Here is a 13,697-nt window from a genome sequence, read left to right as displayed (position 1 = left end):
CAGTTTCTTCATCTGTAAGATTAAATGATTGGCCTAGATCTGGGGTGGGAAACCTGCAGCCTCAAGGCCACATGTGGCCCTCTAGGTCCTCAAATGCAGTCCCTTGACTAAATCTAAACTTCACAGAACAAATCCCCTTAATAAAAGGATTTGTTCTGTAAAACTTGGACTCAGTCAAAAGGCCACATCCAAGGATCTAGAAGGCCACATGTGGCCTTGAGGCCCAAGGCTCCCCACAACAGGCCTAGATGATCTCTAAAGTGTATTCTCCCTCTAAACCAATAATGCCTTCAAAGTATCTCCAGGCTTCCTACTTGATTCCTACTTTTACTGTGACTCCTCCAATCCCTTTCCCCTCCCAGGAATTTGATTACACCCTTTTTGCCATTTTTATTTTAGCAGGGGAGAAACTCATCAACTTGTTTTTTTCCTCTAAAAAAATGCTCTTTTTTTTTCTCCTGATATAGCTGCCAGACATTTTGAAGTGCGCTGGCAGTTTAGCAAACTTAAACTAGCAATCCCTCTGTTAAGCTTCTGTTAAAGAGAAATCCTCAAAACATGCTAGAGATTTGGGTGTTTTGTTTCATTAACCATCTTTTCAGTACCATAGTTTGGCTTTTCCTTCCACATCCTGATCATATGTGCAAATGAGATGGGATTACTTTTTATCTTAATGCAGTTTAAAGTCGAGGGAACCTTTTCAATCTGTCAACAAGCAGCTAAAATCCCACCTTCTATAAGATTTTTCACTGTCCCTCTTAAGGCTACTGCCTTCCCTCTGTTAGCTCTATTCTATTCTGTTCGAACGTCTACATGTGGTCTCCCCAAGTAGACTGTTAGCTCCTTGAGAGCAAGGATTGTTGGGGGGTTTTTTGTTTTGTTTTTTAATACAGTGCCTGGTGCATAGAAGGCAATTCATAAATGCTTGTTGACTGACTGACCTTTTGATAGCAATTTACAGAAATTCAGTTTAGAGAACTCCGTGGTGGGGTCAAAAAGAGCTTTCCAGAAAGCACCTAGGAACTTGAGGACCACGGGAAGGGAACAGAAGTTAAAATATCTACCAGGCTTTAAGTAAAAGAAGGATGTTTTTAGAACGAAGCAGGTAGGCCCAGAAGAAAGGGCCTAGGAGACCATCCAACCTCCAGGGCTGGGTTGGATGTTCTGCTGAAGATTTGCAGAGAATCTGGAGATGCTCGGTTGGAGAAGGCCGGAGGGGCGTGATCAACATCAGCCTTCACCAAAGAGACACAGGATACTTCAGAGTAACCAAATGTGGCAAACAAATTAAGAAAAAAGACGTGGGGATGTGCGGGTGGGTGGCTGGGTGGGAGGGTTTTTGGCGGAGAAATCAAGGTCAAGAAGGGTACGATCGGGGCTGCCTCTAAAACTGTCACATTGCGGACCCCCTTCCCCCCGTCCCCGCGCCCCCAGTTCCGCCGGGAGCCCACGTCAACAGCACTACAGAAAAGGAAAAAGGAGGAGGGCGGGCGGGGAGGAGGGCCGAGGAAACAGACTCATCTTGCCTCCTCCTCCTTGGGAACAAAACCCCAAATCCGGAGGAGAGCGAGGGAAGAAAGGGATGGTTGAAAGTCACGTGAGCCTGCTCTCCTCCCCCGCGCGGCGCCCCGATGACGTCACCAGCGCGCGACTAGACCATTGATTCTCGCCTGAAGAAGGGAGAGAGGGAGACGTAGAGGGGGTCGGGGTGGGGGGGTGGGAACTGGCGGCCCTCTGACCCGCTGCAGCCTCGGACTCGGTCTCCCACCGAATTGGAAGACGGGGTAAGCGCCTTCTTCTCCTCCTCCTCCCTCCGCCCCCCTCTCCTCCTCCTCCATCACCGCCAGCTTCCTGGAACCGGACACCGAGGTGCCCGCCGCCCGCCGGTCTTGACTGTGGCGGATGGGGGAGCGCGCACCTGTGAGCGCGCGATGGGTGAGTTGTGGGGGGGAAGGGGGGGAGGAGGTGGGAGAGTGAGGCTGCAGGCCCCGCCGCGAGTCCACCCCGCCTCCGGAGGCCGTGTGCCGCCTCCTTGGGGGGGGGGCCGCTCCTCGCGCACGCGCACCCCTCCCCCCGCAGCCGTGCGCGTCCGCATCCCCCGCCCCCCACTACCCCGGCCGCGCTCTGCTGCTCTCGCCCCCTGCCGCCCGCTGGCCTTGGCAGCCCAGGCTGCCTGGCCGATCCCCCAAGCGTGGTTGTGCGCCTTCTGAGGGAGGGTTGAAGCGCCCCGGGGCCCCCCCCGTTTGCCACCGCAGGGGGTGGGAGGGGGAGGAGGCGGAGGCGGAGGCGGCGGGCTGCTTGGCGCGGTGCCCGGGCTCCCGAGGGTGAGCCTGCACCGGGGCCTCGGGTTGGAAGAGCTCAGAGTTGGGGGCTGGGGGAGGAGGGAGAGTGGCAGCAGCCCAGGTTCCAGCCTAAAGCTAGCTGAGGGGGGAGGGTTGGGCGGGGGAAATGCAGGGTGCAAGTGTCTACGTCGTGCATCGAGCATCTTAGCATCCAGCGGAGGAAACCGGTCCCTAATCGACGATGGGGGAGGAAACTCCTCCTGAAGCAGTCCCAGGCTGTGATTTGTTGGCTGAGGACGGATGGAGGCAGGCAGGCAGGCAGGCGAGGGATCGAGCAGGATTGCTGGGGCATGTATGTCATACGGAGGAGGAAGCACTGAATTGTGGGACTTACAAGTGAGGCATGCTGCTAATTTTTCCATGATCCCCCACCCTCCAAAACAGAGGCCTTCCCCTCTTTTGAAGACCCCAGAGTCATGAATTTTCTTGTTTGAAAAGAAAAAAGAACTTTCCGCAGTCTTGCTACGGCTTCTCTCCAGACTTTTTGCTCCAGATGTGAGGGAAGAAAAAAAGTAAGAAAGGACAGGAGAAAAAAAATGGATCTGACATTAACTCTGCCACTGAGCCCATAGAACATTAGAGCTAGAAAGGAGGAGCTTACAGCATGAAGTCCACCCTCCTCCTTTTACAGATGAGGACACTGAGGCTCAGAGAATTTTTGATTTGCATACAGTAGTATGTAGCAAAGTGAATTTTGGAACCCAAAGCCTCTGTCTCCAAATGAAGTGCTCTTTCTATTGTGCTTGGATGCAGACTTAAAAGAGTGTGAATTTAGTGGTCGATACCACTAGAATTCTGTAGTGATCTTCAGAGATAGATTTATTAATTATTCATAAGCATTTATAGATAGGCTTATTTTAGTATATCATCTGGACTATTTTGAGTGAATCTGCTTGGCTTAAGTTTTCTGGACAGCATTCATCAATTGGCATTTCAGCACCCTCATTTTTCAGAGAAAGAAACAAGAAAGGGGAGTGCATCTTGGTTAGTGGCCCAGGCCTTTATGAGACATTGGAAAGAGCACTGGCTCTGGGGTTCAAGTCTTCTTGTACTACCTTACGTGACCTTGGGCAAGTCAGTTCACCATTCTGAGCCTCTTCTGTAAAATGGAGGAGGATTAAGCTGCCCAAAGATCCCTTCTGACTCAAGAGCTATGACTTTATGATCCCAATCCAGTGCCTCCTCTTATAAAGGAAATGTGGAGAGAGATAACAGATCATAAAGACCTAGCATATTGACCGTTGAAGCCCAGGTCACTTGCAGTAACACTTTCTCAGAGAATAATCCTTTACTAGCCTGATTTTATTTGTAAGGATAGAGGTGTTCTTATATATCAGATTTTAAGCTAGAAGGGGGGTCCTTACTTTATAGATGAGGAAAATGAGGCCCAAATAAGCTGAAGTGACATACATATCATAAAGACCCTGACACCGAATTCAGCTGTATGGCGGTACCCCCAACAGAAGGGGAAGAGATTTTTTTTTATCGGCCAGTGGCTTGCTGTAGCTAACACTAATCACTTAAATGTTATTGAATAAATGAATGATCTTTATATGTTGTTAGTTCTACCCTAAGGGAGGTATGAATCCATCTACAAGTTCTTCTTTTAGCTAGCCACTAGGAGAACACTATTTGGAAACAATACAAAGGCTTTTAAAAAATCTTTCCCACCTTACTGCTACCAGGTGTTACATATGGGAAAGGCAGTAAGGGATGTAGGGAGGGGTAAAGAAACATTTGTGTTTTTATTACAACAATAAGGAGAGTACTTTTTCAAAAGAGAAGCATTTGATGGTCTTAAATTGTGTGGAGAAAGAGAAAAGTGTGCTTCAGTTCAAAATAGGCTTTTTTTTTAAATGCCAAAGATAGAGAACTCAGTATTTGGTACCACTAGGGTTTTGCAGTGGTCTTCAGAGATAGAGGGTGACTTAGTGTAGTATCTGTTAGATTTGGACTATGATGAATGAAACGGCTTAGATTAAGTTTTCTAGTCAACATATAATGATCACTTGGCATTAGATACAAATAGTTCTTAATCATCGAATTTATTTTAAAGTGTTTATAGCGGATATTTGTTATCTGGGATGGCTCTCTTTGAGGGGTACAGGGAATAACTGTGATGATGTAAAAAACAAGACATCAATAAAAAGTTGTTTTTAAAAAAGAAAGTGTATATAGCAGAAATAGTGCTGGGTTTAGATGGAAGACCTGGGTTCAAATCTACCTTCTGACACTTAATAACTGAGTGATTCTGGACAAGTCACATCATCTTTGTATGCACCAGGCTAATTACTCCCTAGTATTTATTAAGTCCTAGACCAAGTTGGTAGAGGGAGTTTTCACACAACAGACTGGCTGCATTTTGGGAGGGGCAGCCAATGGTTACATTAACTTGGAAAGAGCAAGATGATTTTGCAGTGTTGATATTTATAGTTGGGGTTTGTGGGGGGTGGGTTGTCTCTTTCAGTCTTCTTATGATTGCGTCTCTGATATAATGGAAGTAATCCAAGTAAATCGTTAAGATCAGAGTGATAAATAGGAAGAGCCTGTTACTTATTCTTGGTTGATCTGAATGGTGTTTTCTCACTTGCTACCCTTTGGGAAAGGCAGAAACTTTATGCTAGATATAATTTTAGGAAGGTTGAGGTAAAATGCAGCTGAGATCATTGATCCTGATACCATTAGCTCTCCTTTTGGGGCATTTGTGTTTAGTAGAAGGGTCAGTGTACTGTCTAGGTGGGCAGATTTTTTTTTTTTTATTTGAAGGAAGGGGTGCTGGTTCGTGTGTGTGTATGTGTATGTATGTATGTGTGTGTGTGTGTGTGTGTATATGTATATATATATATAAAATTATTTTCTCAGTTGAGTGGAATGATGATTGAAAAAGTTTGATTTCAGTCTAACCATTTAAAAATTATACAGGTCAGAAAGGCTTGATTTACTAATATTATGTGAAAAGTTCAGTCTGTGCCCCAACCATCTTAAAATTGTACTAAGTAATTGGGATTCATAATAATGAGACCATCGCTGGTTTATCAGTTTGTGGTTTGTAAAGGCATTTCAAAATCATCATCTCAATTAATCCTCACAACAACCCTAAAGGGTTTATGACACCCTCCCTCACCTTTTCCAAGATGTTTTTCTTAATAAGATGTTCTTATTTTAAATCGGTAGGGGAATAAAGGGATCCATTGTCCCTCTCCAATTCTCTACCCAGTGTCCCTTGCCCTATTGTTCAGTCTTTCTTCTCTGTCTCCTGTTATTAATATTTGATTCTCTAAATTATCCTGCAACAGCCTGTTGATACTGCTGTACAACTCTTCTTTAACTACCTTGGCTTCTTCACCCCTCCCTACATCCCTTACTCTCCTTCAGATATGTAACACTGGGTAGCAGTAAGGTGGGAAAAAAAATTTTTTAAAGCCTTTGTATTGTTTCCAAATAGTCTTCTCCTGCCCCTGGGTTTCAAGTGTGACCTTGAAGTCTAAGTATTTCTGAAGCCACACCCTCTTATCAGTTATATTCACTGTTTTAGCAGAGAACTGAAAAGAGGTCAGTTTCCTATAAACGCCATACAGTTTAAGTTTTCTGCCTATTGGACAGGCTGGAACTTCCTTCCTCAGCTAGAGGAGCATTTGATAAATCTAGAAAACATGTTGCCATGGTGTCTAATATTTTTGGCACAGTCTTACCTGAAATTGAAACCATTTGTTTCATTATTCTTGTTCGTGTGTATTTTTGATTGCTCCTTTTCATTTGTTGTGTTAACATTTATATGGCATTTGAAGTTAGCAATATGCTTAACATAGTCCCTGGTACATAGAAGGCACTTAATAAATAAATACTTATTAAAATTTAATTTTTAAAAATGTGTCTCATTTGAGCTTCACAACAACCCTGTGGAGTAGGGGCTATTATTATCCTTATTTTGTAGAGGAAGAAACTGAGTCTGAGAGATGTTATATACATGTTACATGTTATTTAGAGTCACATAGCTAATAAGTATCTGAGGCAAGATTTGAACTCAGGTCTTCCTGACTCCCAGCCCAGAGCTCTATCCACTGTGCCACCTAGCTACCTGATAGCAGGTGTAAAATAAATTCATCACTTCTGCTCAACTTCTTATAGGCATAAGGAGAGGAGTCCTGACCACCCAGGCTTTTGCTTACTTTATGTTTGTACCAAGAAATCCCTTGGCCAGATGCACTTAGCTCTATATCTTTTTGAGCCTTTTCCGAATATCTGTGAAGACCTTTATAAAGCCCCTTTAATAAATTTGAGAGCTTGAAAACCAGTGCAGTAAATCATGTCAGTCTTTTCCTCTAAATGCATGTTGATTAGTTGAAAGCTGACAAAGTTTTTTTGACTTTTGGAGCCAAAATTTGTGGAGCCTTGCATAGGCAAAGAAATAGGCACAGGCCAGAAATCCATTAGGAGGGACACAAATTAAAAGAGTGAGGGAGTATGTGAAGTTGTCACATTGAAAATATGAGGCCATATTGAATGAACCTACTCTTGGATCCAATGGAAGGGAACGAGCAAGAACAGAATGTGGAGTTCAAGGCCATCTTCTTAATGTCTGCATCAGGCACAGACACAGAACAGGGATCCACACTGTGTAGTCTCCTTCTGGCCCCTGTACACTTCATTCCTTTCACCTAAAAGCCTGTGCCTTTTTCCATGGTGGGACAAGGCCATGTCACAGGTGCAGAGGCCTGCCAAGATGAGACACCAATTCAGTCAGCAGAGCGTTTAAGAAGCCACTGTGTGCAAAGCACTGTGCTGAGCCACTGGGGAATCACACCATTTGGATAAGAATAGGCCCTTGCCCTCCCAGAACCTATAATTTGAAGGTGGAGAGGAGGAAAAGGACCAAACTTAGATAAATGGAAGACACAGTATTATATTAGAAAGGTAGAGAACAGTGTGCTATGTGAGATCTGAGCTTCTGGCAAAGGATCAGGAAAAACTTAGAGGGAGAGGTGATGTTTGAATTGAGCTTTAAAGGATGAGTTTAAAAGGATTTTAGCAAGGGGAAAAAAGGAAGAAAGATGTTCCAGGCATAAAGCAAAGACAAGAGGAAAACATAGGGCTAAGATGGGGCAGGAGGTAGATGTCAGGACTGAAAATACTTCATTTTGAACTGGAGCCTGGAATGTGTGTAGGCAGGGAGTAACAAGAGTTTTCTATCACCACTTTGTAGCTGAGGAGGTTAAAATGATTAGAAATGGGCAGGGAGATGTAACGTTTACGAATAAGACTGACAGCAATTACTTGAGTTGCTAAGATTAAATGACAGGAGCTATTCATCTTCCTGTTTCAGTGTACAAACTAATCTGTTTAGGGAAGAAACTTCACTGAATGGTTTATTATTGTATACTATGTTGGATCAAAAGGTAACAGCTGGATAGACCTACTGGAGGGGAATCTTTTGTAGGCTTGTACCTAAAGAAAGTTTAAAGAAGCTGAGGTTATTTAACCTGAAGAGCAGGAGTCTGAGGTAGGACCTGACTAGTTTTACTGAGATGGGGGGAGGTACCCATTGCAACTGGGAGAATTTAAATTCAACTTGAAAGAGAAATATCTGACAACAATGGGTATGGAAAACTGGAGCAGGTACGTAGAATCTCTTTGTGCAGTGCAGGCCTTGGAGAGAAAAGTAGAAAAGAGGGTGAGATGTGGAGTGAGTGGGGTTGTAATCCTGACACTACCATTTCTTATCTCTTTGACCTTGGAGAAGTTTCTTAGCCTCTCTGAGACTCAGTTTTTGTATCTATAAAATGAGGACATTGTACCCAGTGTCCCTCAAGTGCTCATGAAGCTCTAAGTCTCCAGACCTGTGAATAGCACAAGCCTGATCTTTAAAACACTTTGCATATGCTCTTTGGAGTTTACATTCACACTTCTCTGCAACAGTTGTATGGTCTGTGAGCTCCAGATCGAAGCTTCTTCTGGGCCTTGTCCATCCTTTGTGACTTACCCATGGCCTCCCCTAAGGTCACCACAGGAAATCCATCCAGCATGTGCAGGGGGACTTCCTCTGTTTTCTTTTCATTTGACACTACCAACAGAGCGATTATCCTGTCATTAGATGAACCAATCTCACTACAGCAAAAATGTATTAGCTTGGACCCCATTAATTTGATATTTGAGAGAATTCAAGGTTCATGATTTTTGGAATGGGACTAGACCTATGATTTTATTGATACAGGGAACTCCCAGTGAGACAACTCCTCCTTCCAATGCACTTGGCACCTTCTCTGCAATTTATATCCTTAAAAGGTGCTTGGAGAATGAAAGATTAGGTGACTTACCCTGAGTTATACAGTTAATCTATGTCAGAAGTAGGACTTGACCTCAGGTTTTCCTGACTCCAGGGTCAGTTCTGTCCACTCTGCCATGATGCCTCTCATGTGATTCTTACTGAATAAAAAGTTCAAAGTTGGGGCAGCTAGGTGGCGCAGTAGATAGAGTACAGGCCCTGAAGTCAGGAGGACCTGAGTTCAGATCTGCCCTCAGACCAAACACTTGACACTTACTAGCTATGTGACCCTGGGCAAAAAATGTGACCCATTTGCCAAAAAAAGAAAAGAAAAAAAAGTTCAAAATCAGTGATAAAACATGAGGTCTTTATAAAATGTGAACCTATTTTGAATGGTAATTTTCAGTGCTTTATTTGCCAATACCCACTATTTTGTTTATAATATATAATGTCGTAACGGTAATAAGACTGTTTTTGGTTAACTTTAAACTAATTTTAGAGAGACTCTTTTCTTTACCCTTCTAGCCCCCTCTGAACCTTCCCCAGACCTCCCAGGCTAAATTATTGAGATTTGTTTGTGTTTTAGTAGTTCTACAGGGTTTACAAATCCTAGGAGACTCTCTGTTTTAGATGTGGTTCACATATCTCTTTGTTTTTGTCTTTTATTTTTATCGAATGTAAACCTGTAGCTTTCATGTGAAGAAAATCCTGAGTGCTATGGAGTTGTGTTTTTTTTGTAATGGGTTTCCCAGGGGAAAAAAATGCAATCTTCGATAGCATTCATTTATGCATTCTTTGAAAGCATTGGAGTTTGTTGGGGGTTTTTTGTGTTGTTGTTTTTTTTTTTTCAGTGAAACCGGATACCTCTGGCCTGGATTTGCTTTAACTCCACCTCTAGGTGGATCTGAGCTTTTCTATGGGGGAAGTGCTTCTGAGTAAATGAAAGTAAAACTTAGCTGCAGCCATTTTAGTCTGCAAGCTGTGTAATCTCCATAGGACCAAAGGAAGATGTTTTATTTTCATGCTATCAAAGTTATTCCTCTTTACTTTTAAACAGGGATATTAGACTGCAAGAGCTATTATACGAGCCAAAGAACTAGCCTTTGGAGGCTTACTGTCACCCTTAGCTCCTTTCTCCTTCTCTAGAGAGAAGTTTTCCTGTAGTTAATGGATTAGTTTACACCACGCGAGTTTCTTTTCTTGTGCTCAGATAAGTGAGATGAATTATGCTCATCGGTATGGACGAACTTCAGGTAAGGGCAGCTTCTGATTATTAACTAACTTCTGCAGGAGTCCTGTGGCTGTCTTGGACCTAATATGAGGCTTGAATATTGAGGATTTAGAATATGGCATCTCCAGCCAATACATTGGGATCTACTGAAGGATCCCTATGGTGGTGGTGTTACTGCCACCACCATGTTCATACCCCTGCCACTTCCAGAAGCCAAGGGAGTCATACTGGTAATTATGCCCACCTCACCATTTGAGGATCAATCTTAACTGTCTGGACCCCATCCCCATACCATCACAAGGTTTCTTCACAGATAGGTTGGAGATTTAAAGGAAGAATTAATTCTCTTTTACACCAGTGAGTCCTAGCTCTGCAACAAGCAATTTTAGGCTCATAGAATTTTAGAATCAGAACTTTAGAGCTAGAATGAACCTCAGGTCACATATTCCAACTCCCACATTTTACAACTGAAACAGACCCAGAGTGAAATTTAGAATTTAGAGTATTTTTTAAAGAGTTGGATGAAGTTTTTTTTGTTTTGGTTTGTTTTTTTTTTTTTAAGAGATCTTTTAACAAGTTCTTTTTGGTCCTTTTAAAATGACTGATGCATCATTTTACAGCTGAAGAAAGTGAGGCCTTGAGATGATGTAAAGTGATTTGCCCGAGGTCACACAGACACACTACATGATTTCTAAGAATTTTTTAAAAACACAATTTTTAACAAGCCAGGGTTTAAAGTAAATTCTTAAAGCCCCACATAAGATGGACAATATGAATATGAAGATGTTGAGGGGTTCAGGAATAAGTATTAACTGATTTCCATCTTTCCTGCCTCCGCCCCCTTCCTGAGTCTATCCAGGTGGTTTTTCTCCTTTGAAAATAGTAATTTCAGTTTTGGGGGTTTTTTGCAAACTGAAAAGTGCTTAATTAAAGAACTAAACTTTTCTATCTTGAAATATGTCTCACTTCCAAAATTCACCGAGGTGTAGTAAAGAGTTTACATCTGGAGAACTGTTACTCAGTACTCTGGGAATTTAAAGTGAGGCAGAGAACTCTCTGATGTGGTATAAATGTCTGTTTTCTAACCAGAGAGACCTGTATTCAGACCTCTATTACCAGAAACAGATAGTAGTAATACATGCTACCAAAACAGCAAGAAATTATGTGACTGCTTCAATAATAGGTTATAATGGGTGTGGAAAGAAGGACAGATTTCTATTGGCACCTGAGGCTGATGATTACCTCTCATTTATAGTTTTAGAATGCAGTCCCCACCAGTCCATGAGGATATTTTGGTGGTTTGGGTGAAATTGATGTGTCATGGCTCATCTTACCAGAAAGACGCTTATGACAGTGAGGCCTAAGTCATTCCAGAAATACGATGTTTAGGGGTGGGATTCATATCTGAATTCCCATTTTTACATTCTTCTCTGCCTCTCTCTTCCCCTCCCTCTCTGTTTTCCCTTTGGCAGGCCTCTGTAGCAACTGTGAGGTGGGCAAATTGATCCCAGCTGTCTGTCTCCTGGGATGTGAAAGCCCAGAGTCTTACTTGCATTCCAACAACACACTATGAACAGGGGTGCTGCTTCAAGCAGAGGTTGGTGTCAGGCACACACACACTCTCACTGCTGCCATCCTAACCTGCCTTTTTTTCGCCATCCTCTTGTCCTGCAGGGGTGTTCCCTCGACAGATACCGTAACCAGCAGATACAAGACTATGATCGCAGCAAACCCAGACAGCAGCTGGGGCAGGGGTTCTTTCCCGATAGATTCCGAAATCAGCAGATAGAATTCCTGAGGGGACAACTCCTAGAAGTGCCCCTGATCAGAGAGCAGGCATCAACATCTTTCCTGACCAGGGAGAGGCCAAGTTTTACAGGACCACCTGCTGACGTGAGGCAACCTGGGAACTGGAATATTGTAAGGCCACCTCCTAGCAGTTCCTCTCCCTGGAAAGGCTCACCTTCCCCAAGAGGCAGAGCCACATCAAGGCAAGGTGTGGCTAAGCTTACCTTTAATTTCCAACAGCTGTCTATCAGTCAAAATCAGGAGCAAAGGATTCTAAAACTTTTAGGGGAACTTGGGGAAGGGCAGTCTGCTACAGTATATGATCTTGCCAAGAAACTTGGGGTCCAAAAGAAGGAAGTAAATCGAGTTTTGTACCATCTGCTGAAGCAGGGGAAGTTACACAGGGAAGAAGGCACACCCCCTAACTGGAGTATCCCGACCCCATCCCATGCTTGGAAACAGACTAACCAGGTTGTGAGACAAGCTGTCCGAAGAGGTCCAAACAAAAGCCCTATTTCAGACTTGAAAGACGAAAGTTTCATCCCTGAATCCGATCCACTTAGTTTTGTCAACATGGCTGATATCAAGGAGAAAATCTGTGCCTACTTATTTGATGTTCCAGATTCCTCTGCCCTGAACTTAGCCAAAAACATTGGCCTTACTAAGGCCCGAGATGTAAATACCTTACTCTTTGACTTGGAAAGGCAGGGAGATGTTCGAAGAGAAGGATTCACTCCTCCGAGGTGGTCACTGACAGATAAAAAGCGAGAGAGGATGCAACTTAAGAAAAATGAAAATATCCCAGTAGACAGCCCTATATCCCAGACAGATATTGAGGTTGACCCAGGTAACTCAGATGTCCCCAACACACTCACTGCTAGGGAAGAAGAGGAGAGTGTTGAGAATGGACATCAGCCACCATCAGGGCCAACAGAGGATGGCAATGTGGGCGTCCCAGGATTGCTTGAGGAACCCCCAGTTCAAGACAATGACCCCTCAGACATGAAGGTTGAAAATGGTCAGTGGGCCACAGATGACATCCCAGATGATTTAAATAGCATTAAGCAGGGAGATGACCTGCACACCATAATGGATCTACCCAACTACATGGCCCGTGTTGGTGCCTCATCACAGTTCACAGCTATCAAGAAACTGACAGCTTGCCGGCAGAAGAACCCAATCAGTGGACTGTTAGAATATGCTCAGTTCACCTGCCAGACCTGTGAGTTCACGCTCTTGGAACAGAGTGGCCCATCACACGAACCCAGGTAAGAGACAATACAGGAAAAAATAATGAGTAATATTTACATAGCACTCTAAAGTTTTCAAAGCACTTTACTAGTATCTCATTTTATCTTTACAACAACCCTAGAAGATAGATGTTATTGTTATTATTCCCATTTAACCAGGACAAAACTGAAGCAGACAGAGGTTAAGTAATATGCTCATGGTCACACAGGTGGTAATTGCCTGAGGGTGGATTTGAACTTGGGTCCTCCTGACTCTAGGTCCAGTGCTTGATCCACTGGGCCGCTTAGTTGCATAACCTCAGTAGAAAGTTGGACTCATACCTGTGATTACGGTTCAGATGAACCAGATTCTGGTTCAGATATTTTGGTCTTTTAATTTTTCATGCCCTTTCCTACTCTCTTTTTGCTATTTCATTGTCAGTTAGTCCAGTATGCTAGAGATTGAGGAGAAATAAATCTCAAATCAGATTCTCTGATTAAAAAAGAAGTTGAATTTATAGACTAAAATAAAGCTTGTTTGGAAGTTATTAGGTTTCATTTATTTACCTGGCTTCTAGGGCCACACAAGATGGCAAGCTGACTGTATTTATTCCCCAAACCAAACTTGTGTGTATGTGCTTTGTTTTAATAAAAACTATTATCATTTAAGGGATGAGGGGGGCTATGGACAGAGTTAAAATGAATTGTGCTGCTAAATGTCAGCAAGTCCAAAATCCACCCCTCTGTTAGGTACATGTCCAGAAAAGTCAAGTGTCCATATTAAGAAGAGTGTGCCCCAGTTGTCCCCATGTCAGAAGTGGGCACTTCTGTTTTATACCTACCTC

The 13,697-nt window shown here is 43.4% G+C and overlaps 1 protein-coding gene across 4 annotated transcripts in view; it reads left to right on the top strand.

Moving 5' to 3' along the window:
* Positions 1–1,700: 1,700 nt before the first annotated feature.
* Positions 1,701–13,697, top strand: part of ADAR (adenosine deaminase RNA specific) — a 30,059-nt gene continuing 18,062 nt past the window's right edge. The window contains exons 1-2 of one of the 4 annotated variants that reach the window (XM_020991642.2): positions 1,701–1,935; positions 11,510–12,891. In XM_020991642.2, the coding sequence (XP_020847301.1) occupies positions 1,903–1,935; positions 11,510–12,891 (1,415 nt within the window). In that variant the 5' untranslated portion in view covers positions 1,701–1,902. Of the gene's footprint in view, positions 1,936–6,235; positions 9,858–9,880; positions 10,066–11,509; positions 12,892–13,697 lie in introns of those variants that run through there. The other 3 variants (XM_020991644.2, XM_020991643.2, XM_078156143.1) reach the window with 3 other exon arrangements.

This window comes from Phascolarctos cinereus, unplaced genomic scaffold (assembly GCF_003287225.1).
Source record: "Phascolarctos cinereus isolate Bilbo 61053 unplaced genomic scaffold, phaCin_HiC Scaffold_5;HRSCAF=322, whole genome shotgun sequence".
Classification (NCBI taxonomy): Eukaryota; Metazoa; Chordata; class Mammalia; order Diprotodontia; family Phascolarctidae; genus Phascolarctos; species Phascolarctos cinereus.
This window is presented reverse-complemented; position numbering and strand designations above follow the sequence as displayed.